Source organism: Penicillium crustosum (genome assembly GCF_028827405.1).
Source record: "Penicillium crustosum strain IBT 35664 chromosome Unknown utg000003l_segment0_segment0, whole genome shotgun sequence".
NCBI lineage: Eukaryota > Fungi > Ascomycota > Eurotiomycetes > Eurotiales > Aspergillaceae > Penicillium > Penicillium crustosum.
In genome coordinates this window covers 3,030,866-3,053,433 of record NW_026623124.1, presented here as the reverse complement: position 1 = coordinate 3,053,433, position 22,568 = coordinate 3,030,866, and the positions used below count along the sequence as shown (strand labels likewise).

General features: G+C 47.7%; 10 protein-coding genes across 10 annotated transcripts; 4 read left to right on the top strand and 6 right to left on the bottom strand.

The window, feature by feature from the left end:
- Window positions 1-18: 18 nt before the first annotated feature.
- On the bottom strand, window positions 19-1,185 carry N7487_008238 (uncharacterized protein; the record flags this gene model as incomplete). Its single annotated transcript, XM_056875968.1, has 1 exon — window positions 19-1,185. The coding sequence occupies one exon, from the start codon at window positions 1,183-1,185 to the stop codon at window positions 19-21; it is 1,167 nt and encodes a 388-aa protein (XP_056728156.1).
- A 1,585-nt stretch (window positions 1,186-2,770) lies between these two features.
- N7487_008237 (uncharacterized protein) lies at window positions 2,771-3,246 on the bottom strand (the record flags this gene model as incomplete). The annotated part of the gene is made up of 3 exons (XM_056875967.1): window positions 2,771-2,944; window positions 3,009-3,058; window positions 3,114-3,246. The coding sequence occupies 3 exons, from the start codon at window positions 3,244-3,246 to the stop codon at window positions 2,771-2,773; spliced, it is 357 nt and encodes a 118-aa protein (XP_056728155.1).
- Window positions 3,247-3,490: 244 nt separating this feature from the next.
- On the top strand, window positions 3,491-4,616 carry N7487_008236 (fumarylacetoacetate hydrolase family protein; the record flags this gene model as incomplete). Its single annotated transcript, XM_056875966.1, has 5 exons — window positions 3,491-3,518; window positions 3,566-3,804; window positions 3,866-4,181; window positions 4,241-4,340; window positions 4,412-4,616. 5 exons carry the CDS (start codon window positions 3,491-3,493, stop codon window positions 4,614-4,616), a joined length of 888 nt encoding a protein of 295 aa, XP_056728154.1.
- A 1,280-nt stretch (window positions 4,617-5,896) lies between these two features.
- N7487_008235 (uncharacterized protein) lies at window positions 5,897-7,647 on the bottom strand (the record flags this gene model as incomplete). Its single annotated transcript, XM_056875965.1, has 4 exons — window positions 5,897-6,029; window positions 6,088-6,764; window positions 6,822-7,316; window positions 7,402-7,647. 4 exons carry the CDS (start codon window positions 7,645-7,647, stop codon window positions 5,897-5,899), a joined length of 1,551 nt encoding a protein of 516 aa, XP_056728153.1.
- A 1,095-nt stretch (window positions 7,648-8,742) lies between these two features.
- On the top strand, window positions 8,743-11,236 carry N7487_008234 (uncharacterized protein; the record flags this gene model as incomplete). Its single annotated transcript, XM_056875964.1, has 3 exons — window positions 8,743-8,847; window positions 9,065-9,577; window positions 9,689-11,236. 3 exons carry the CDS (start codon window positions 8,743-8,745, stop codon window positions 11,234-11,236), a joined length of 2,166 nt encoding a protein of 721 aa, XP_056728152.1.
- Window positions 11,237-12,481: 1,245 nt separating this feature from the next.
- Window positions 12,482-13,483, top strand: N7487_008233 (uncharacterized protein; the record flags this gene model as incomplete). The annotated part of the gene is made up of 1 exon (XM_056875963.1): window positions 12,482-13,483. The coding sequence occupies one exon, from the start codon at window positions 12,482-12,484 to the stop codon at window positions 13,481-13,483; it is 1,002 nt and encodes a 333-aa protein (XP_056728151.1).
- Window positions 13,484-14,256: 773 nt separating this feature from the next.
- On the top strand, window positions 14,257-15,216 carry N7487_008232 (uncharacterized protein; the record flags this gene model as incomplete). The annotated part of the gene is made up of 3 exons (XM_056875962.1): window positions 14,257-14,295; window positions 14,627-14,693; window positions 14,765-15,216. 3 exons carry the CDS (start codon window positions 14,257-14,259, stop codon window positions 15,214-15,216), a joined length of 558 nt encoding a protein of 185 aa, XP_056728150.1.
- A 614-nt stretch (window positions 15,217-15,830) lies between these two features.
- On the bottom strand, window positions 15,831-17,063 carry N7487_008231 (uncharacterized protein; the record flags this gene model as incomplete). The annotated part of the gene is made up of 4 exons (XM_056875961.1): window positions 15,831-15,882; window positions 15,946-16,192; window positions 16,433-16,505; window positions 17,028-17,063. 4 exons carry the CDS (start codon window positions 17,061-17,063, stop codon window positions 15,831-15,833), a joined length of 408 nt encoding a protein of 135 aa, XP_056728149.1.
- Window positions 17,064-18,851: 1,788 nt separating this feature from the next.
- Window positions 18,852-19,452, bottom strand: N7487_008230 (uncharacterized protein; the record flags this gene model as incomplete). The annotated part of the gene is made up of 3 exons (XM_056875960.1): window positions 18,852-19,099; window positions 19,221-19,290; window positions 19,417-19,452. 3 exons carry the CDS (start codon window positions 19,450-19,452, stop codon window positions 18,852-18,854), a joined length of 354 nt encoding a protein of 117 aa, XP_056728148.1.
- A 483-nt stretch (window positions 19,453-19,935) lies between these two features.
- N7487_008229 (WW domain-containing protein) lies at window positions 19,936-21,569 on the bottom strand (the record flags this gene model as incomplete). The annotated part of the gene is made up of 5 exons (XM_056875959.1): window positions 19,936-20,300; window positions 20,359-20,725; window positions 20,988-21,137; window positions 21,201-21,444; window positions 21,502-21,569. The coding sequence occupies 5 exons, from the start codon at window positions 21,567-21,569 to the stop codon at window positions 19,936-19,938; spliced, it is 1,194 nt and encodes a 397-aa protein (XP_056728147.1).
- Between the last annotated feature and the right edge of the window lie 999 nt (window positions 21,570-22,568).

Below are 22,568 nucleotides of genomic sequence, written 5' to 3'. Positions count from 1 at the left end.
CCTCCCAAAGTTGTGCGCTCATATAACCATGACCCCCAAACTGACCAATAAAGACAGCAGTACATAGTACAATGAACGACCTATCACAGTAGCACTACCAGTCACTGTCTGAAAGGCGATTAGTGACGCATTGTGGCTCGACGCCCCTGGCAGAACCACCTGCGAGGAATTCGCAGCATCCAAACTACCCGTGAACGTGAATTCGAAAGTCACATTTACTTTTGTGTCAGTGCCCCGCCATCGAGAACGACTTTCAAACCCCGCAATTGTCGAGCCGGAGAAATTCAGCTTAAGAGTTTCATTGGTCATAGAGCCATTGATGTGTGTTCCAGTGGGCCATACAAAGAGGATTTTTCCCAACTTACTCCTCTCAGAGCATAGACCATCCGGAAGGGAAATCTTCTCACGCCCAAGACCGGTATTATCATAGAGTGCTGGTTCTAAATAGCTCCTTTCACTATCTGCCCAGTCTTTGAGATCATAGACCCCGTCGAATAGAATCTTGTTGCTGTTATCAACCGCCTGGGTGATGTTGAATGCAACGGCATCCATGGCCTTCTCGACCGAATTTTCATTGTACCAGTCCACCGTCGTGGTGAGTTGTATGAGATCCGGGTCTTCACATAATTTGTATGAATAATCGATATCCGAGACACGGACGTTGCTCTCCCAGGCCTTAAAACCCAACGTGAAGGGATTGACTGGTCCAGCAGGGGTGGGAGTTTTGGCACCAACCCATGCAACGCCCAGCATGCGCATGGACTGTCTGCCAACGGGACATTCGATCAAAGATGAACTAACGATGTCGTCTTCGGTCAAATTGTTTGGTGGTGTGATAATTGTGTATTTGAGATGGGCGTCACCTTTAAAGTAGACACCATCCCAGTCGGTTTTAACACTCGCATGACCACGGCGTGGTGCCTGATTGTATTTGTAGTAGTGCGAAGGTTGAAGATTATCGAAGTTGAGAACGTGGGTATCGAAGCAGTTGGTTGCGCCCCAGGATGATGATGTTGATGAAGAAGTGTCATCACTATCAGAGCCACTGGAGGCACTCGAGGCACTCGAGCCACCTGAGCCACCCGAGGTACTGCTGTCGCCGTCACCGCCACCCTTCCGTGATAATACTCCCGTCGGGACAGCCAGCAAGGCCAATGTTGTGAGAAAAGGCCGACGAAGTAACATTGCTCTCGTAATCGTAACTCAGTTCATAGGATATCAAAATAAAATCGTTTGTCAGCTCATCATCTCGAGTTGTTCGTCAAGAAGAAGAAGAAAGAGGAAGCTAGGAAAGTGAAGAATGCTCCAGTCAGGCACGGGTTTATGAACACAGGGGTTTGCCGTAAAAAATAATTGGTTTTGTGTCCTAGTGAAGTGATAACACGGGATTTATACCTAGCTGACCCTGAATGCCAAGGTGCCAAGGTGCCAAGGGGTTGAAACGGGACGGTGCTCGTGTTCACTGGATAACCATTGGACAGGAAGTCATTAAGTGCCCTTTTTTTGGAGTATCTGCAACTTTAATGGTCGTATTGATCAGGTGTCGGTTCAGGGTTTGGGGCTGTGGATTGATCGTCGAATTTAGCTCGGTGGATCGACAATTTCCGGTGGGAGATTATTGCTTCTGATTCCAAACTTGTTGTTAGATTGGAGCCGATCGATGAATATATACCATTCAGCCCTAGGATATCGTATAGTAACACCTCGGTGTGTGGCATTGCTAAGGGTGGTTACAGAGGCCCAGTCGTAGGTCCATGATACGGATCCCGTATAAGATGCACTGCTTTGGCAACAGAACGATGGATGCTCTATGAAGCCGTGCAGACTCTTGCTGGATAGGTTTCCAGAAAGGGACTAGCATCATCACTGGACATAAACTCCTAGAGCCCACTTGTAGGAGGTTGGAAGGCATTCCTGGGCAGTCGAAGTCACTCAGAGTTAGTGCCTTTCCTTTGTTTGAGCCAATCTCCGCAAGATCTTCACGAAGATGAAGGATGAAAGATGAAACCAGCTGAGGATGATATAGTCATCAGAGAAACGAGCCCTGGTAGAGTGTCTTTTCCCTCAGAAAGGAAAATCGAAGATCAAATTGGAGAAGAGAACCAAACCCAGAAGATTGGAAGTTGCGGAATTAGGCAAGCGCCTTCCATCACTGAAACGATCTCATCAATTCCATCTGTTATAGTTCATCGTTCTGAAACTGGATTTTCAGGATTTTAGAAGTTCTGATGGTTTGCAGAGCTAATGTTAGGTCCTTGCATAGCTTTTTGTGTTCTTCTTTGGTTACACACGTGTCTAACACGCCATAAAGAGCAACGACGAGCGTTTATTCCGGTTGCACTCCTTCTAGTCGCCAATGCCCATGAGTTCTCCCATCTCATATTTTTCCATTCCCTCTAGTCATTTGAGAGCCACCATGAGACACCAACACGCAAGAGGCGAGCTGGAGTCTTGATTTCATTTGAGCGAAGTCTTCACTTCATGACACCGAAAAATGAATCTTGGAAGCAAGACTCAATGACACACTTCGCTTTCAACTTCCATGAAAAGGAAAAACTTCCTATTTTGTCATATTGTGGAATATTCTTTGCAGTTTAGAATGCGCACCTGCACATATCTTTGATATGATAGCAAAGGCCTTGTCTCAAACATATATACTCGTGGACCATCAATGACTGATTTTTATACCGAACTGCGTGGAATGTGATAAGAGACTTGTACTCAAGCGTTTATTGAGGCATAGATATATACATGTTCATATTTAAAATATCTAGCTGTCCAGCAGCGTGGGCACATTCTCAAGCAGATATTCAACAACGGCATCGGGCCCTCGCTCGACCTGCAAGCCCTGGGGAATGGCGTGGAGCTTGATATCGGGTCGAACAGAACGAGCGATTTCGTGGATCTGTGCGGCCTCCTCGGGAGACCACATAGAGGCGCTGAACTATTCGGGGTATTAATGTGGAATTCCAGCTTAGGAATGCTCGAGTATTCAAAGTCGGACTTACCAGAACCTCGGGGTTGTGCTTCTTGACCTTGGCCTCAACTTCGTCAATTTCTGTGCAAGGGTTTGTCAGCCGAAATTCAACCACAATGACTCTCAATATGCTTACTCTCGCAGTTGTCGACGTGGATGATAGTGTACCGATCGCTCAAAGCCTCGATGAGGCGGCCGATGAGGCGCTTGGCGCGTTCGGGTGCGGTGTTGACGCTAACCAAGTGGAAGGGACCTTTAGGAGCAGACATAGTGACGAGATAGGAATGTTAATTATTTACAAAAACGTGACAGTCGTGGGGGTTCACTCTTTTTATTCTCCAAGCTGGCATCGGCCGCGCTCGCCACTTCCCCACATTGTGGGATCCTGCCCCTCCGGCTTATACAGCGCCGGGCTAGACATACTCCGCTATCGGTCTCGATAGTCCGTATTATATTTGGGGGTTCTGCTACAATTTACTTGCTTCCCTTCTTTATTCTCCAATTAATACAACAATGTCCAAAATTGCGTCTACCTTCTCGCGTAAGAACTCTCAAATCGATCCTAGATTCCCAACTGACAACAAATAGGCCTGGTGCGCTTTGTCCCCAAATCGAACCCCGCTAAGGTTCTAATCGGAGAGCCCGTTGATCCTAAGTTGGATGTCGGATTAGCTCTCTATCAGGGCAAGGAGGTTGCGGTGCGCCCGTTCTCCGGCACATCGGTCCTGAGCCCTGGCCAAGTGACTGACGCGACGGAGACTATTGCGCGTATTCTGTCCCCTTTGGCGCAAAGTGAGGTTGGAACTATTAGATGTATTGGTTTGAACGTGAGTTTCCAATGGTGACAGGAAGACCTAGAGGAAGTCAGGCTCCTAATGCACATTGTAGTATGCCTCCCACGCCAAGGAGATGTCTCTCCCGATCCCTGAAATGCCAACGTTGTTCTTGAAGCCGGCTAGCTCCCTGGCTGATCCTTGGCCTGCGCCAACAGTTCTGCCTAAGATTACCCAGCAGGATAACACCGGCGACTACGAATCCGAGATGGTTATTGTCATTGGCCGTGATGCTAAGGATGTGCCCGAGTCGGAGGCCCTCGACTATGTCCTTGGTTACACAGCCGCAAACGATGTCTCCAGCCGCACTTCTCAGATGAACCAGAGCCAGTGGTGCTTCTCCAAGGGCTTTGATGGCGCATGCCCGATTGGTATGTCTATAAGGCTGGATACTATTCAGAAGAAATTGGCACTGACTCGATACCTATAGGCCCTGTCCTCGCTTCTGCTGCTCTCATCCCCGATGCCAGCAAGCTCCAGATTCGCGGTCTTAAGAACGGAAACGTGATGCAGGAGTACTGTCCGTTGACGTACGTTGTATTTGCTTTGCATTAATCCTGCTATACAAAACAGTACCAGCTAACATTGAATTTCACCGCAGTGACCTTGTCTTCAGCGTCCCCCAGCTGATCAGCTTCCTCTCCCAAGGAACCACTCTTCCTGCCGGTACAATCATCTTGACCGGCACCCCGCCCGGTGTTGGCGCAGCTAAGAATCCGAAGGAATTTATCAAGGCTGGCGACGAGTTTGCTGTTGAGCTGCTGCCCCATATTGGAACACTGATCACCAAGATCGAGCACCAGTGACAAAATACAGTGTATAAAATGATAGAAGTCACTTCTTGAGGCAATATATTTCCCTTTATATACATCCACTGAGACTTGCACCTGCTCTAGGCAATGTTAAATATTAGTCATGCATTAGTCATTTAAGCCTTATGTGAGGTGATCGTCTGGTGCATATGCGCCGAAATCTGCTTACATACACGGCACAATCAACATGACCATTAAGGACTATTAGAGCCACCGCTCTGGGTATAATAAATTCCTGACCCAAGCCACAAGGCAAAGGGATTCTACGGAGACGCAAGTCAACAGTCTGTATCGCGAAGCTTTGACCAATCACAGAGCTCGGTCGGATATAAACTCTTCCCTCCACGGAGTAAATCTATCCCGCCATATCACCCTATAGATCCTTTACTGGGTTTACTGGGCAACTGTATTGTAAAGGAGGGCTAAATTGCTTAGAAAAGGGCCAAAATGTGCCAATGGGTGAGGTGGAAGCATGAATTCGATGCTTATAGACTTAGGAGAGATTCCTTTACTGATCAAATGTTACTATCATAGTCATGGTTAATTGGTTAATTGGTTAATTGGTTAATTGGTTAATTGTATAACGTGAACCCTATACTGTTCTAGCATAGTAATAGTAGTAGGCTGAAAGTATTTAGCCAGAACCACAAGCCGAACTGTACACCCGGTGGTTGTCTGATATGGCCCGTGGGCCTTGTTGTCCCGCGATGGGTCGATTTCAGCGCTACGGGAGTATACCGGGTCGGCGTCCCGAGCTGTCCCCGTTCAGAGTGGTTTGCTTAAAAGACGGTCTGCGGCCTTTTTACGTGAAAGGATTTTTGCTGGATTTCTATTGTTGAGTCAAACCCCTCTCTCTTATTTTTCTTGATTTCTTTACACGAATGTTGCTGCTCCTAGCGCCATCAAAAATTTATGCCTCTATACACATCCCTATAGGTGACGATATGATTTCTTGAACAGAACTCAGCCAATCTTGTTCATGTTACTGTTATATTTTGACGATGGATATTTTTTCTTGCTGATTACAAAAAGCTCTTTGAAGAAACATGAAATTTATTGGTCAAGTTATATACTGTCTGGAACCATCTTGCCGTGTTCGATGCCGATACCGATGCCGATGCCGAATCTTCGTCTAACTAACCCGAACCCGAAGCCGATTACTCTATCACTCTATCATACCCACCAATGCTCTGAAAAACTTGAACCGAAACAACAATCATGAAACGTGAGAAAGTGAAACACCAAAATCGAAGTCGATTTCCATTCTAGTGCATTTACTCCTCGCTACGCCAAATCTTACCCCGCCAGTGCAGGAAGATGGTGGGGATAACACTGACGACGACAATCAGCGCCGACCCAATGCCTGCGCTGGGCGCAACACCGACAGTCTCGAACATGGGGGCAAACCTAAGCTCAGGTTAGCGACAACTCTGCAAAATAAAGGGAGGAGAGAAAGAAAGCATACCAGAAAGGACCAAGGAAACCCCAAATCTGTCGGACAAACGTGATGAACACTCCAATGTTACCAGCTTCCTGCGGGAAGCAATCGATAGCATAGGTGATCATCACCGTGGTGACAAGCTGGTTTCCGACAGCGCCAATAGCGGTACCGATAATGGGCGTGACGTTCCAGTGTCCACTTGGCGATTCCTGCGTGCAGACCAGGAAGACAATAATACCGATGATGGTGAGTGCGAAACCGAAGTAGCTGAGCCACAGTCGGAATTCTGGCTCGGCCTTACGGTTGATGCGTCGACTGCGCCGGCTCATCCAGAAGTCTGACAGCACGCCGCCCATTTGCTCGCCGATTACGGAACCTATGATGGCACCTAGGAACTGCATGCCTAATTGTTCGGCATTGAGCTCGAACTTCTCTTGCAGGAGTTGGGGAATCTCGACGGTCGCGAGAATATTACCGAGGAGGAAGACCATGGCGTATGCGCATGCTGGGATGAGGATTGACGGGTGTCGAGCCATTGTCAGTGGGCGGACGAACTCGAACCATGAGAATGGTGTGGGGTCAATCCGTCGCAGTGACATGTACTCGATCTTCCTTGTTGACTCCTTGCTGTCGATTTTGCTGCCCAGATACCGGGTTTCGGGGCCGAAGAACAGATACAAGATGAATTGCCCGCCATTGATCTTGGGATTTATCAGCTCATGAACAAGTTATTGACTATCACGGGGGCGAGAATTTACCATTGCAAGGATCCAGTAGATCCAGTGATGACCAATACGGTAGGTCACGAAGCCGAAGATGAAAGGTCCGACCGGGACACCCAGGGTGACCAACAGTGTCCAAACGCCCATGTAACGGGCGCGGTCTTTCTTGAACGTTGTCTCCATCACGACTGCACTGCCAATGGCAGAGGCAGGCGAGATGAAAAAGGCCACAAGGGCTCGACAAGCAGCCAGAGAGGCATACGTGGTGCTCTTTGCACACCCGATATTACACACGAGACTGCATATAAGGGAGAGGAGGAAGATAGGCCGGCGCCCATACCGATTGGACAGCGGCTTCCAGAACAGAGGGGCGCCTCCAAGGATGGCAATTTGCAAAGAGGTCAAGTAACTAGCATCTTGCATCCCGACACCCAGTTCTTTGGAGATGTCTGAATAGGCAGGGATGATGCCGGCGGCGGTAAATGTGCCCATGCAAGCGTGGAACGCCACGAGGATAAGATTAGTCATTTTCTGCGCGTTGATACATCAGTCTTCTGCTCGGCTGTTGCTTTTGTCTCGCACGAAGTCATCTCGTAGCAGGGGAATATTGACTTACCTTCCACTCAGGCCAGTTGTAAGGGTCAGCTGGGCCCATTCCGGGAATAGGGTCGAGCTCCAGAGTCCCGTGTCGCTCCATCAGATAGTCTCTGTGTGCCTTTGGCAGATGAGCAGTCATTGACTCGGTGTAGGTGGCTACCCGTCCATGTCCTGCACTCTCAATAAGATCGATGTCGGTTTTTGTTCCTGGCGCCTCGACCTCATCTGATCGAGACGAACTCGCTTGCAACTCCACGGACGTCATGGTACTTGCGTTATTCTTCGATGGGAAGTGAATAATGAGACAAGCACTCAATGGCCCGAATTGCCCTCGATCTATGACCCAAGGTAGCGTATTGATTGTTGTGAGAATAGGAGGAAGTGTGGGGGAGTATTGAATGAGAGGACTACAGGAAATAATGTCTCAGGATGAGCCAGTTGGGGGCATCGGGGATAAACAATAATGATGGCGGATTTGGGACATCTGCACCTATCTCCGCTGGGGACGTGAAATCAGTGAGGGACTGGTGAAAAATGCCAGGGTGAGTGGGCATAGCCAAGACACTAAACCCACGGCCTTCGCCCAGTCGGACCTCCCCCTGCGCCTGGGGTAGGTATTCCCGGGGGTTTCGGCTCCGTTGCGGGTCCTTCGGTGGGAAATAGAGCGAAAATGAGGAGAAAATGGAGAGAAATGCGGAGGCACTCCACGGTTCTTGATTGGAAAGCGTCGGTACCGACCAGTCAAGATGCCGCGAAATAGATTGCTTTCATGGGATCGTGCAAAAGGCATCGCCATGGCACTTGAACACGGCTACCCGATGAAGCCTTTTAGTATGCAAGTGCGCCTCCCATCCCGAGCCAAGTACCGAAACAGTTTGCATTCTGATGTCTTGGCGCAATTTCCTTGGGATCAAGCTATTTGTTTGGTTGCATTCATCATTGAGCTAGGAATTTTTCATCGGGACGGCATTTCCAATGTTGCCCGCAAGCCGCGCAATCCTGAGACGTATTTGAGGGGACTTGGTCTGAGCATAGTAGCCACACTTCCTTGGCTTTATTGCCACGACGCCTTATTTCCGCTTGAATGCTTGAACGTTTCTAAGGATATTTGACTGAAATTCAAACATCTCTTTTAGTTGCTTGATCTTACTTCATAATTCAATCTTATTCACTTGGAATAAATAATATATACATTTGAACCTGATCTCTGTAGTCTCCAAGATCTTTCAAGCCTGGGGCAAAATACGGTCCACCGGAGGTATAATTCCGTGATCGCATAAGCAGTCCCCGGGTGAGGTGCCACACCCCACAATCACCTCTCCACAATCTACTTTCTTGCTGTTTCTTCTCCTCGACAAGAATGGCGTCAATGGAGACAATGGCAGTACTACCTGCACTGCCAGGGGGCAAGAAACTGATTTGTCGAGTATGCCAAAAAGCATTCTCCAAGGCTGAACACTTGAGGGTGAGTAGATTTCCAAGGTTGGCTTCAAATCCAGCTTCCCCACGAAAGAGGGACCGCCAAGTGATAGGAGATAGCTAACGGGTCTTTACACATAGAGACATGAGCGTTGCCGTATGTTCTAATTTTATCAGATCCACTGGTCCTTTTCGATCTCAGCACAGATTTCAAAACGAAAGATCTACCCAGCTGACTAGAAGACTTAGATACGGGATCTAAGCCATATGTCTGCAAAGAGTGTCGAAGGCCCTTTGCCCGACAAGATGCTCTTACTCGCCATGAAAAGCTACACGCTCGTGCCATAAATTCAAAGAATGACTCATCGGATATACACTTACCGCCACAGCCTACCTCTTTAGATTCTCTTCATTCCTGGGATACGAGTAGTGTTTCCACTGCTGACCCAGCGTCAACTTCAGCAACAAGTCACTCCTGGGATGAGACGCATCCTGGAAACCATGCGAGTATGCACAATGTTGCGTCGGACTTGGACTTTGCCTTGGTCTGGCCCGACTCGGAAAGCTTATTTCAGACCTTGATGTCCTCGGACACGACAGATCAGTGGCAGATGCCGCTTGGTACCTTGCCCTTTCCGCCTGTTGTGCAAGATATAAATGGTATGAACTTCGGGTCTCCGAATTTATTCGATGACCGTAGGTCTTCTGTCGGCGCCATACCATCCGGTGGAGGGCATCAGGCAGTGCAAGATGTCACAGAGATGGTAACGAGCTCGGTAAGTTGAATGTTGCATTTTGTCAGGCAAGAGACCCATAGTTGTTAAAAATCTCAGTCAAAACACAGGTTAAACCAAGATTTGAGCTAAACTGACATCCCATTATCCTAGTCATCCAGTGTTACTGCCGCCGTCAAAGCCACATCTATCACTTCCGTATTCCTCGACGAATGTCTTCATATGTTCTTTGTCCGCTTCATCCCCACATTCCCAATCTTGCATCGTGCAACCTTTGTTTTCCGGGAATGCACCCATGCTCTCCTCCTTAATGCCATCGCCATCGGCTCTTTGTACCTAGGCCCCAAGGACTCGGTTGCGAAGGGCGAAGCGCTATGGCACCTAGCACATACCGCACTTTCAACTTCCTGGCAGTCCATGATCACACATCATGGCCCCTATGATGCATGCAAGGGTGTTCAGCTGATGATCACCGCCCTACTGGGTCAGATCTATGGGGCGCTATCCAAAAACCGGGCAATCCGAACCACCAGCCAGGTCTTCCATCCACTGGGCTTCTTATGGGCAAGGCACTGCGGCATGTATGACAGCGAGCCATACTCAATGGATAACCTGCCCTCGATCGATGCTCCCGCTGCAGAAAAAGAACACCAATGGCGAATCTGGGCTGCGCGGGAGATCCAGCAACGTGCCCTGTTAGCCTACTACGTTCTGGACGGGCTTGTGGGACAAACACCGAGCGATGGTGCCTCTTCTCGCCATGTGGCAAACCCACTTACCCTCCCGAGTAGCGAGGAAGCCTTCGATGCCAATACTGCCGATGAATGGTTGGCTCATATGCTTCCTCAAAAGCCGGATCAGTCCTCATTTAGGTCGATTTTCCGCTCCCTTTTCCCTCCAGTCGGGAGCTTCCGCCCTCTAGAGTACCAGTTCTCCACCTTTGCACTGCGTGTGGTGCTGGAAGGGCTCCATTCTTTGATTTCTGATTTTGATGATAATGAGCTAGCCGTGGGAGTTCCTAGCCAATCAGACGTCCGGCGAGCTCTAGCTCAAGTCCACGAGACAATATCCATGAGTATCCACTTCACTGCGGCGGAAAGACTCGAAATCCTCCTTCGCTGGCACACAGTCTGTCTAGATACAATGATCAACTCGACCGCCCTCTCCCATTACGTCTGCTTGCGCTACAACATTGCCCAACACGTCTCCAGTGGATGCGGGATCATCCGCCCGGGCTTCGATCTAGTCAAATGGGCTAATTCAGAAGATGCCCGACGGGCCGTACTCCACGCGGTAGCCATCCAAGACATTGTCGAACAATTACCACGTGGCCGCGCCCACGTCGTGCATATGCCCAGCTCACTGTTCGCAGCGGCAACAATATACGTCGTCCTTTCACTTGCAGGAGTGGCCACTGTGAACTTGCCTCGAAATATCGTTTGGCAAGACGCTTTGCTATCCCATTCGGATCTCAACCTAGGTCACGAGGATATCCGGCCCGTATCTGGCTCGGAGACAAAGCGCTTTGTCGAGAATGGAAATGGGGCATCCTCACTTCCGCTTCCCATCGGCGGTGCTGTGAGGAATCTGCTTTATGAGCTCAACTCTATGCAAAAGCTTTTCCGGTGTTTGTCTTCACAGTGGGGTATTGCACATGATATGGAGGATATTATTGCGCAATGGATTCAGCTCTGTCATTAGGTGATCCGACTGGGCAAGTTGATACTGCTGATCACATGGAACTTTGGAGTTTTTGTCGTTTTCGGCGTTGATTATGGTGAATGATGGATGATGGATATTTATACAAGAATAGTCGGCCGGTTATGTGACCTTTTGTTTTGTCTTTTTGGTGGTTTTCTTTTTTCATATCTTTTTTTTTTTTTTTTTTTTTGAGATTATGTATAACCAGGGATTCATGATACCCCTCACAATGAACGAATATCCAAGTTGAATAACATCCTTAATGGTGACAAAGACCAATTTCGTTCACATATTCTCCAGTCAATTGAAGATAGTGATCACATTTTGTGTAGAACCGCTTAAATTCCTGCGAATCCCATTGATTCGTCTGCTGTCCTCAACTGTGCTCTATGATACAATCATCGAGTTATCCTCATCTCCATATCTGAAGCCAATTGTCTCGCCAGCCGACACCTACCTCGAGTCCTGTAACACCCGTCATAACTGAAAATACGGCCGAGGTTGTCCTTGACGGAACTATTGGTGTTACAAGTCCAGCTCCTGGCTGAGGTGGGCGATCGCTGTAGATAAGCCAGTGGGAAAACTTCAAATAGTAAATCACCCAAAGCTATAGCAAATGATAATCTATTATAGTTGATTTAGGGTTGTGACCACGTGGTTCACGTGCCCTCTCATGCATGGTTGGCCCGGTGCAGCTGCTTTGCCCTAATTTCTTGCAATATGGGATATCTAGATTATTTAGTACCGCAAGCCGTTGCAAACCATTGCTCAGAGTTTCAAATGAACAAATTCCTGTGCTTATTGTTTAGCCTCATTTCGACTGGCAATGTTGGCTAATGGATCATAGACAAAAGAACTGTACTCGAATTCTGAGATTGTATGTAAGCGTGTTTAGTAAACATAACCAAGATATTCCAACAAGCAAAAACAATATGATTAAGAAACGGCCGAACATTGAATACATCAATTCATGATGATCACGTGCCAGAGCTGAAAACGCGTTGACGCGACGCGACGCGTCACCGACCTCTCCGACCCACTTCCAGTGTCATCTACACCCCTTTCGGCTAGAACCTAGCCACCGACATTCTTAATATCCTTGATCTGTGGGTCCAACTGTTTGATATCCGTTCAAACTGAAGCCAAGTGATCCAACCTGGTAGCAGCGTGGCATCCCAATGCCGAACAAGACCAGATGATCGTCAATCAAACCTAAGACCCCACAACTTGGAGTTGGCTCCAGCGATGCCCCCAATGGATCTTGCATCCGCCCGGGGGACCAAGCTCAGCGATATAGTAATCAATCACCGTCCTAGCACAGGCCGTGGCAAGAGACTTACTATCCCCCAAGAGGGTGTTCTAAGGAGGCTCTATGAACAAGAACTACCCTCACTTTCCAATGGTGAGCTGCCAGCGAGAGGGTTCTGGGAGAATCTCGCGTCACAGTTTCACAAGCGGACCGGTCGAGAATATTCGTGGCTGTCTGTGAAGCGGCGGGCTGCTGGTTGGGGTCAGAAATCCGTAGAAACTGACCGGCGACTGGATACCTCTCGTGCTAGCGAGCTCGAGATTGAGAATTCGGTATCTGAGCCTAGTGATCACGAGATTCCCCATGATCCCCCACCCCAGGAGGGTTCATACAACAGCGAACAACCCACGCTATCACAAACAAAGCCTTCCCCACATTCTCGGTATTCGAACATCCCAGAGTTATCGCAACTTGAAAGAAGCCCTGGTGTCGGCGACTGGTTGCAGCGCAGTTGGGTTTCAGGTCGCCCAGACCCAAGCCAAAACACCAGTGGGAACCTCAGATCTCATCGTCTGTCGAAACCCCGGCCCCGATCAAGATCGCCCCAAGGTGTATCGCAGCCAGGATATCGTCGCCGATCTCCTTCACCAAAGAGACGCACCAAAATTACTTCCAAACGGTTGCAAGACCAGCTGTCGTCTTCCTCCAATGTAATAGCTGCGCCTGGCCCCAACCATTTATCTGGCTATTCCCCAGCCTACGAATATGTGAGGCCGAGCCATCTGGGTAGACGAAATTTCCCCAGATTCAACCATATCCGCGAGACGACGGAGAAAGATGAGCCTGAAAACCCTGAGAATCACCCTCGTGATTCAGAAAGAGCTAAAACTCGAGAAAACTACGTCAGAAACGGCCTTCTTGTGTCGCCGCACTTATCTGACGAAGATGACTTACCGCTGGCCCCAACTCGGATTATGAGAAGGCGTGTTGCAAAATGAATAAGCCTGGAACTGTCCAAAGGAATAACTGAAACAAGATCACGTTGCATATGAATGTTGCTTACGTGTCAGAGGGGTGTGAAGGTCCGGATGAAAAACTGGCGATAGGATGGGTTCCTCCTGTCTACATGTCTGTATGTATGTGGCTGTTCCCCACAAATGAGACAAAGAACACATTCCATCGATTCTACCATGATGAGAATGGAATAATTTGATAAAAATGAGCGAATTAGGATTGAGGAGTAAAATATATTCTACCTATGTCACGCACTTAGATCGGACACATGTATATACAGAAAATAGCACATCATGCGCCAAACTATGAGGCTATGTATTGGGGCATCTTCACTAAACGGATGTCTTGGTTCCATTCTAGATACACTTTTTTATATCCTTCTTTAACTTTTCTGCCTCGTCGTTACGAGATATTGATTTCGGGAAAGCCTGGTTTTGTGTCGGGAATTGCATATCAATCTATGGATCTTGATTGGAATGAATCACTAAACATAAATTGTTTGAGCACAAATTTACGCAGATTATTCGAATTTGGTTGTTTGCTCCATTTGAATAACCCCTACGCGCGGGATGAGAAATCCTATTACTCTGATCTCTTTAAAGGGCTTGATGTCTCCTCCCTCTTACTCCTCTTCTTTCTTCTACTCACGCCACTTTAAAGAATTCTTGTCCTGAGAACGCATTGACCTAAACAAGACCACTCCAAGTTTACATACATCGTATCATACATCTACTACAAACCGACCAAACTGCCCAAAATGGGGAAAGTGAAGTGGGATTCCACCGCAGACCAAACTGTGAGTCCATGTTTCACTTTTCCGTTACTTTTCATTTTGATTCCATTGGCCGGCTCGGCTGGCCTTGAGGTTTGAACTATATCTGGCTGGACCAACCTGCATTGGGGAGCTTCATACTCTCTTGAATGACCATACAAAATGCTTTTGAGAATGAGCTCATCTCAAGCTGCTTGCAAATTCCCATCATTTAATGTTTCGAAAACTTCATTTGTGTTGCACATTTCATTTACTATTCCGGATCTGCTGCAACCTCCCCCTTTCACCCTATATTCATTAATCACGCCTAACGTTGGCTATGACAACTATGACTGACAAGTCTCATCTGATATAGCTCCTTGCCAAGATCTTGGAGACTCATGACCTGAGTGTCGATGCGGCTCGTGTTTCCGAGGCCTGGCGTAAGTTCTCCGCTTCACAGACGCTCCCAAGTTTTGATCACGGAAAATAGTTGTTCTAACAACCCCCTTAGCTGCTCAAGAGAACGACCAGAAGCCAACCCCTCGTGCAATCAAGGAACGACTTTCCCGAATCAAGGAGAATGTTCGACTTGGAAACGCCGCTGGATCCGGACCCTCAAGCCCAGTGACCCCAAAGAAGCGCACCCCTCGCAAGAAGGCAAATGAGACCACCGCTTCTGCTGGCCCTTCCCGCAAGCGCAAGCGTGTCACCAAGGATGCCGTGGCCGACGATGAAGAAGAAGAAGCCAATGCCAAGGAAGAAGAAGATCTCCCTTTGGATGAGAAGGAGCCTCTCGCTGAATCCGCTATCAAAAAGGAAATCGGTCTTGACGTTATCGATCCTCTTCTGCACCCGCAAGTCAAGGATAAATCTCCTAATGCCGACCACGGAAATGATGACTCTGAATGGACTGAGTACAAGGATGAGGACGCTGATTCGGACGCTGACCAGCTGTCTAAGTAACTCAATGGTCATTCAGAAAGGGCATCCATGTCAGTCGCCTGAAGTCTCGGTGCTTTGAGTTCCTACTATCAATACTCAACTTCGCTTTTTAATTCTTGTTGGGTCTCAGTGTTGGGTGCTTTCTTGATCCCCAACCATGAGAGTGACCCTATCGTTCAGAGAAAACGAAAAAGCCCTAAAAAAATATCGATGCACAATTGCTTTTGTTTCCACCGTGAGGTGATGGGAAAAATAAAAAGAATAAAAAAAATGCCGGTGCCCATTTGTTTGGATTGCACCGAGGTACTTAGTTCAATTGACAAGCGACTCCCATGTCGTCTATGTTTTATTCCATTTTTGCCATACGAAGGTAAAAAGAACATTCTGGGGATCAGTAACGGTCTTTTATTTCGAGCAAAGAGACTCGGCTAGTCGAGTTCATTGCCATTAGTCATAGATCCATCTGATAATAACCACTTGTAAATGGTTTGATTGCATGTCTCAATATTCCTCGCTGTTGTGAGATTTTGAAAGCTTCTCCAGATAAAACTGGATACCATCAGCACCTTGACACCTTCACCATGTCGACACAGTGCGGTTTCATTGGGAAAAGCAGAAGAGCGCGGCGATGGCGCTTAGATGTCAGAATCTTCCTCCTCCTTGATGGATTCGGAGCTAGGGAAATAACTGGGTTAATTAAATTAGCATTGTAGACTTCCATAGGTATCCTCACAATTGGCAAGCACTTACTCCTCGGTTTCCTCGTGCTTGATCTTGGGCTTCTTGGCCTTCGCATCCTCAGCCTGGTTTTCCTCGTCCTTGGTAGCTCCGCCCTCTCCGCCAGACTCGGCAGTAGCAGTGGTCTGGGCAGACTTCTTCGGAGTACGGCGCTGACGCTTCTTCACAACGGGCGAAAGAGAAGGGCTAGCATTATCATCCTCCTCACCCTTAGCCCGAAGGCGAGCGACCCGGTGGCGGAGAGCAGAGACGGTGACTCCTATAGAATTGGTTGAGCATCGTGATTGTATCAGTTTGGGAAATAGGGGGAACAGTGATGAGAGATTGGAATAGGCTTTCAGGTCAAATGGTGCACGTCAGAGGTCATGCAAAACAAAAAGGGAGAACATAGTTCAGATGTATACAGATGAACTGCACAAGATGAAGGATAGAAGCTATTGTCCAGGGTTCGGTGTTAAAGTTGAGTATGGGATCTGGTGGTTCTCCGCGTAGCACTAACCGTCGCCCATGTACTCGGCGAGAGCATTGAAATCGATGGGAGTGGAGCTGGTAGCAAGTATGCCAGCCAGCAACTAAAACGAATGATGGTTAGTCATTGAAACAAGATCACGGTCGTAGAATATGCGGGCGAATCTCGCAAAAGAAAGAAATGTCAAACAGCATTGGAGGGAGGGATGATATATCCGTACTAGGTCCCCCACGCGGGACCACGAGACCAATCTGATCCGATTATTCACAATCAGATCTTCATCCCGCGCGGGGTACGCAGTGATTTGATCACGCGCGTAGCGCGCGTAACGTCTGCGCCAAAACACAGGCCGGAGTAATTAAGTGACTTTATGGCCCAGCACAATCATAGGTGGTGTGATTGACATACAGGTCCACCGTTGCATACATGTAGTTGAGCAAAGCGGATGGTGGATAATGAGGGGCAAGATCTGAGTCCCTATTCCACGGTGACTTCAAGGGATGTAATTTGAGGGTTGTGAGTCCTGTCAATCTGAAGAGGCGCTGTGCTACCTAGGATATCAAGGATGGGCAATGGCAGACGGATGCAGAGGCGGATGCAGAGACAGATGGAAGTATAAACGAACCTTGGCATCGGCCTTCTCGTTCCAGGTGATCGTCATTGTTGGTTTGGTGATCAGCAAGCTGGAATAAACGATATCAGTATCGCTGTAGACCAAAGTAACGAGTAGACTGAGAACAGGAACAAATGGCACGCTCAACTTAAGTATATCCTGCTCGTAGAGAGTGAATTGGAGATGAACGCACCTGTTGGTTCGGTATGTGTATTTAGATGTAGCAACGAATAAGTTAAGTGGTATTGGGTGAGAGAAGAAGAAGAAGAAGAAGAAGAAGAAGAAGAAGAAGAAGAAGAAGAAGAAGAAGAAGAAGAACTGATCAAGGTAAACCAGATTAAAATAAGCGAACGGACGATCTCCAAATTTTGATGGTCGCTGCAAGATGTGCAAATAAACTTACTGCTCGCTTACTTTCCACAATCGTCGATATAAAATTATATAGGTTAACCCGGGTCAGGGCTATGCCTACGTTTTATTACATAAATAGGAATGTATCTTGAGTACATATTCTATATCCCAAAAGACACAGTAACCTATAGAGAAGGAGGTTTCTACATAGAGATTATCTATATAGATAGGGGTGTCTATAGAGATACGTATCGTCTATATAGACGGGGGTATAGCGGACATGTGTGAGATAGTATAAACAAATACCCAACAAACCCCTTTGAGGAACAACCACGAGCGACTAATGGGATCACTGGTACATCACTCTCTCATTGGACTATATTGCCAGGCAGTAGTTTATATCAACTCTCACTTTCCAAGTATCCATGGATGTACGTTGTTCAAAGTATAATAATGTGTAGCCTTTTTACCTCCCCAATTGTATCAACCTACCTGCTATATGTATATTCTCGAAGTGTATTTAATTGATCATTCATAAGAGCATCAATTGATACTTTACAACATAGTAACTTTGTGGTGTTAAACCAGTTTCCTTTTGTTAAAAGTACAAAATCATCCAAAAAGCCAGATAGCTTATACTGTTCAACGAAACCTAACTATATTTATTATAAAGCACCCTCCGTAAAAAGCCTAAGAAGCATACATTGTTTTAGGGCGGCCGAAAAATAAAAACACCTGAATTAATATCATGCATAACACCAAAGTACCTGGCTTCTGCTGGCGTTGTAGGTATGTGGGGAATATGGAGCTTATCTAGCCCCTACATAATAAATACTATGTCAATGTCAGCCGAAACTCCCTGAAGAACCGCCTCCAGAAGTGGTCATGTATACATTTGTATAGTATGGATAGCTTCATTCTACCTTAGGGGTAGACAGTGATGGAATAAGAGTACATTGTTTCTTAAGACCTCTGTCATAGTAGTTCAGGTATCTCTATTTTTCTGCCGGGCATCGATTCCTATGTAAATCGGACATTTGACCACTAAGAATGGAGTTTGAAGCTCTTGCGCGGGAATCACTCTTCAATCTTCAACTAATATAATGTCTTGGATTCATAGGCAAAGACCTATTTGCTCTAGGCAGATCTGCGCTTCGATCGAAAACAAAGTGCTTGACTCATCTTTTACTTTTAAGTTGCGTATGGTGTGGCGATTCGGGGCATACCCAGTTTATTCCATACTGAGACGGCTTAGGAGAGCTACTGCAACTACAGGAATCTATATTGTTCTCAGAAACTAGTATTCATAAGCTGCTGTCCTTGAAATCGAGAATAGCGCGTAGATAGCAACCTTGGAAGGTACCCGAGAGACCTAGACTAACGGCCAAACGATCTCACCCCTCATTATGCCGCAGAAACACCACCATAAATGTCGGGATCATAGTCATTTTCTCCCAACCGATGTCGTCTAAAAACAGGAAGCTCTTAGAGCTTGCGTTGCTTAGTAGGACTGGAGGCGGATTCATCCCCATGCTCATCCTGGCTCTCCACAACGGTGTCCTTTTCAGACTGGGTGCCCGATGCAGTCTTGCGCTTGGTAGTGGTTTTGGTAGACTTGCGGCTACGGCCAGTGGGTTTGTCGGCATTGTCCTTGGTAGGAGATTTCGTAAAGGTTCCCTCGTGGCGGGCTTTCAGAGTGTAAAGATGCTGCTTCACAGCTGCAGTGCTGTTGCCTATCCCTTTTCAGTAAAGTTCGTTTAATGGTTAGGTAGGATGGAGGGGCCCATTTGGGGGGGGGGATAGAAGTTAGGAAGTATTGATGTGATAGCTTCGGCATAAAGCCCTTGTACTCACCCTGTCCCATCGCTTTAGCAATCGAGGAGAAGTTCAGCGGGGAATGGACGGCCAGGATGGCCACAAGCAACTACCAATCATCAGTCATTGAAACCAAGACCATGGCAGTATGAGGAACAAAGGGTCAATTAAGGTGAGAACAACCCAGGAACTAGCATCCTAGTTGCTACTGTCCCCGTAAAATGAGAAAACTTACCTGCTTGTCTCTCTCGTGACTCCAGGTACTAGCCATTTTGATAACGAAATGTTGGTGTGTTGAAGAGGGTTGATTTGGAGGCGCGATGATGACGGTGAGGAAGGAGAGAGGAAATGGCAGAACGTCGAAAGTCATCATCTCATGTTGTTTGTGGATTTGATCCACGCGCGCACCAATAGCCATGCTACTAGGTACTTTTCTGTCCTGGCGTGGTAGCACGTAGTTGGTATGATGTTCTAATTTTCTGTCCGTCGTTCTACACGCAAATTCAGAGTCCCCTAATACCTGAGTTTGTGTGATTGTTGTAGCCGTAATGAGTTTAGGACAGAAATTTGTGGTAGGTAAACTGAATGTTCTTTGGCACAAAACGCAGTTGAAGTAACAAATTATCGACCTGGGAATCTATACTGAAACCAAACAGCGAAAAAGATAAACATGTTCATAGAAGCCGCTCAAAAGATGAAATCATATACCGAGTCTCAGTTTACCATAATAATGAACATGAACAACAATCAATGCCTACAACTGTCCAGCAGAAGGCGGTGTCGACGTCCACGGCCCACTAACAAAGTGCGCCTCCGAGCGTCTCCCTATCTCCCCCGGTGAGCTTTTGACAGGCTCAGAGTAATGGCTCGGCTGCTGGTGAGGAACTTGATGAGCAAGTGCTGTCTCAGGGAAGCCCGTCGGCCCACCGCTAGGACCAAATCGATGTTGGTTCTGCGAAATGTATTGGTTGAAATTCACTTGAGCCATTGGGTTTTGATATTGCTGATGGCCCTGGGCAAGATTTGCTTGGTGTGATCCTGGCTGTTTCCGTATCATGTGCTGCTGTTGATATTGACTCTGTACATGTTGCAGCGGTGAGAATCCCTGAAGAGCAGGGTCTGCGGGGGGGATGTTGCGAATGGAAACGTGGGTCCGACTGGCCTTGCCCGAATCTACCTTGGTCGACCACGGAGTGCGGTAAATTGTTAGAGGAGCTCTCCGCAGAAGTGTGGTAGGGCTGCCCTTCCCGGACAACAGAAGCATTCGAGGTACGGCGAGCAAATTCTCCTGAAGACGGTTCCACATGCTGGTTAGATGAGTAAGACCCAAAGAAGGGCTTAGACATGGGTGATGGGCGTAAATTCATCGGGACACCCTCACCAGAGGCATTTGAATGGCCTTGTTGTGATTCCAATTTCCACTGCGGCTGGGAATCGGAAGCCTCATCCATTGACCTTCCCATTTGCTTCTGTGAGTTGCTGCTTATTGTCCACGATGCTGGTGGCTGGTGGCCATGCAATCCAGCAGGATCAGCAGAAAATCCCTGAAAGGATTGTGTATGTTGCGTCATGTTATAACCGTTTGGATGTCCCTGGTAAGTACCTGGATTATTACCCCACACTGATGAAATACTTTGGCCCATATGGTGTGGACCTGTGATTTGATAACCTGGGTGTGCCTGGCTCCCATAAAATGCCGGCTGAACACCATTCATCTGCCCAACATGGCCCTGCTGCAACGAATTCCGTAAATAAATAAGCATCACAACCAATCAGTATATCGGAGACTAGAACATTCAAACATACCAGGCCATATCCGGCTGCGTTTGCAGCCAGCTGCTGCTCATATCCGCCGGGCAAGTGTGGACTCGTTTGATTCGAATACCAACCCGGTACCCCGGAAGACCCATAAGTTGGATTGTCCGACCGCCCATATAACTGGGAACCAAGGGAGCTCTATCCCATTATCAGTGCCATTCTTGCAATGCTTACGCAGACATAATGAGCGCGATTCCCTACGGAAATTCTCGCACTGTCCGCCGCAGAGTACGTCCCGCCTGCCATTGTGTCCGTTGACTCCACGCCTCGAGTGCTGCCGTTTGTCAGATGCGATGTCGGCTCCCGTGATGGGCCTGCCCCGATCGGAATCGGTGTCGTCGATGGGGTCAGGACGATCGGCTCGGTTGGAATCTCCCATTGTGACTTCCCGGTCGTCCGCTGTACGTAATACCATTTCCGTCCGACGCCTTCCCATTGAGGTAGCCTACCAGATATTACTGTCAGAATACAGTAGGTTCTTTGGTCTTCGGGGTTGACTTACCAGCCTTCCGGAAGTTGAGGTGGTGGGGAGGATGGGCCTGCAGTGTCTGCAGGGGCCTCAGGCGCCATCTCGGACCTAACACGATCCAGCCGACGTCAAAATGTCAAAAGAAAAAGTACAAGACATCCAAACTCTGGATCTGAACGGATTAAATGTAAATATACATGGAAAAGAGGGGAGGAATAAACAGAGGTGAGGTTCAACGAGACTCGCCGATAAGAGGATCTTGTGGGGCTTGGCCTTTGATCGCCGTGCACGGACCCCAATACCCCCAGTCAACACCGCCAACTGCTATGTTGTGATGCACCTATGATATGAATTAAGAAAGCCGACAGAAACGTGGTAAATATGTGGACCAAAACAGATTGGTGACCACAATGACTAGCCTAAGGACTCTATTGAATGACTATCTACTTTCGTCCGTCAATAGCCCCAGCAAAATCTTTCAAAAATCCCCAAGTCCCCTTCGCCTTGTGTCCCTCCACGTCCCACTCAGTAATGCTCTGAGGGAAGAAAGGAAGGCCATCCGGGATACTTGCGTCATGTGCAATGATAACCATGGCCTTGGGTGAGCCATCGAACAGTAGCATTTTGTCAAGAGCGACCTCAGCATCTCCCAGATCCTCGTTCGTTGCAACGTTCAGCTCGTATAACGGGGTAACTTTGGCATCTAAGAGCCTGAGATTTGCAGAGGATATGATTTCGAAGATATAGCTAGGACACGCAGAGACTGATATGGCACTATTGTTGGGTGACAATGGCCTGATCTCGGTCGGAAGTGGGAGTTGCTCAGTTAGACGGTACTCCCCGGGGTGATGTGCGATATCGCCCCTAAGGAAGATGAAGCGGTTCTGCTAGGTATGGGTCAGAGCGCTGATGTGGTTTTGCGCTATGCTAGAAACTTATTAGCAATCTATCACCTAGGAATGGATTATCAAATATTGTCGGCACGGAATGTAGATACTCACTCTTAGTATACGTACTAGGTTATAACATGCTATATAAGTGAACAGCTCGTACACTACAGATAGAGAGATTTATTACTAGTTGGGGGAAGCTTCTTTGAA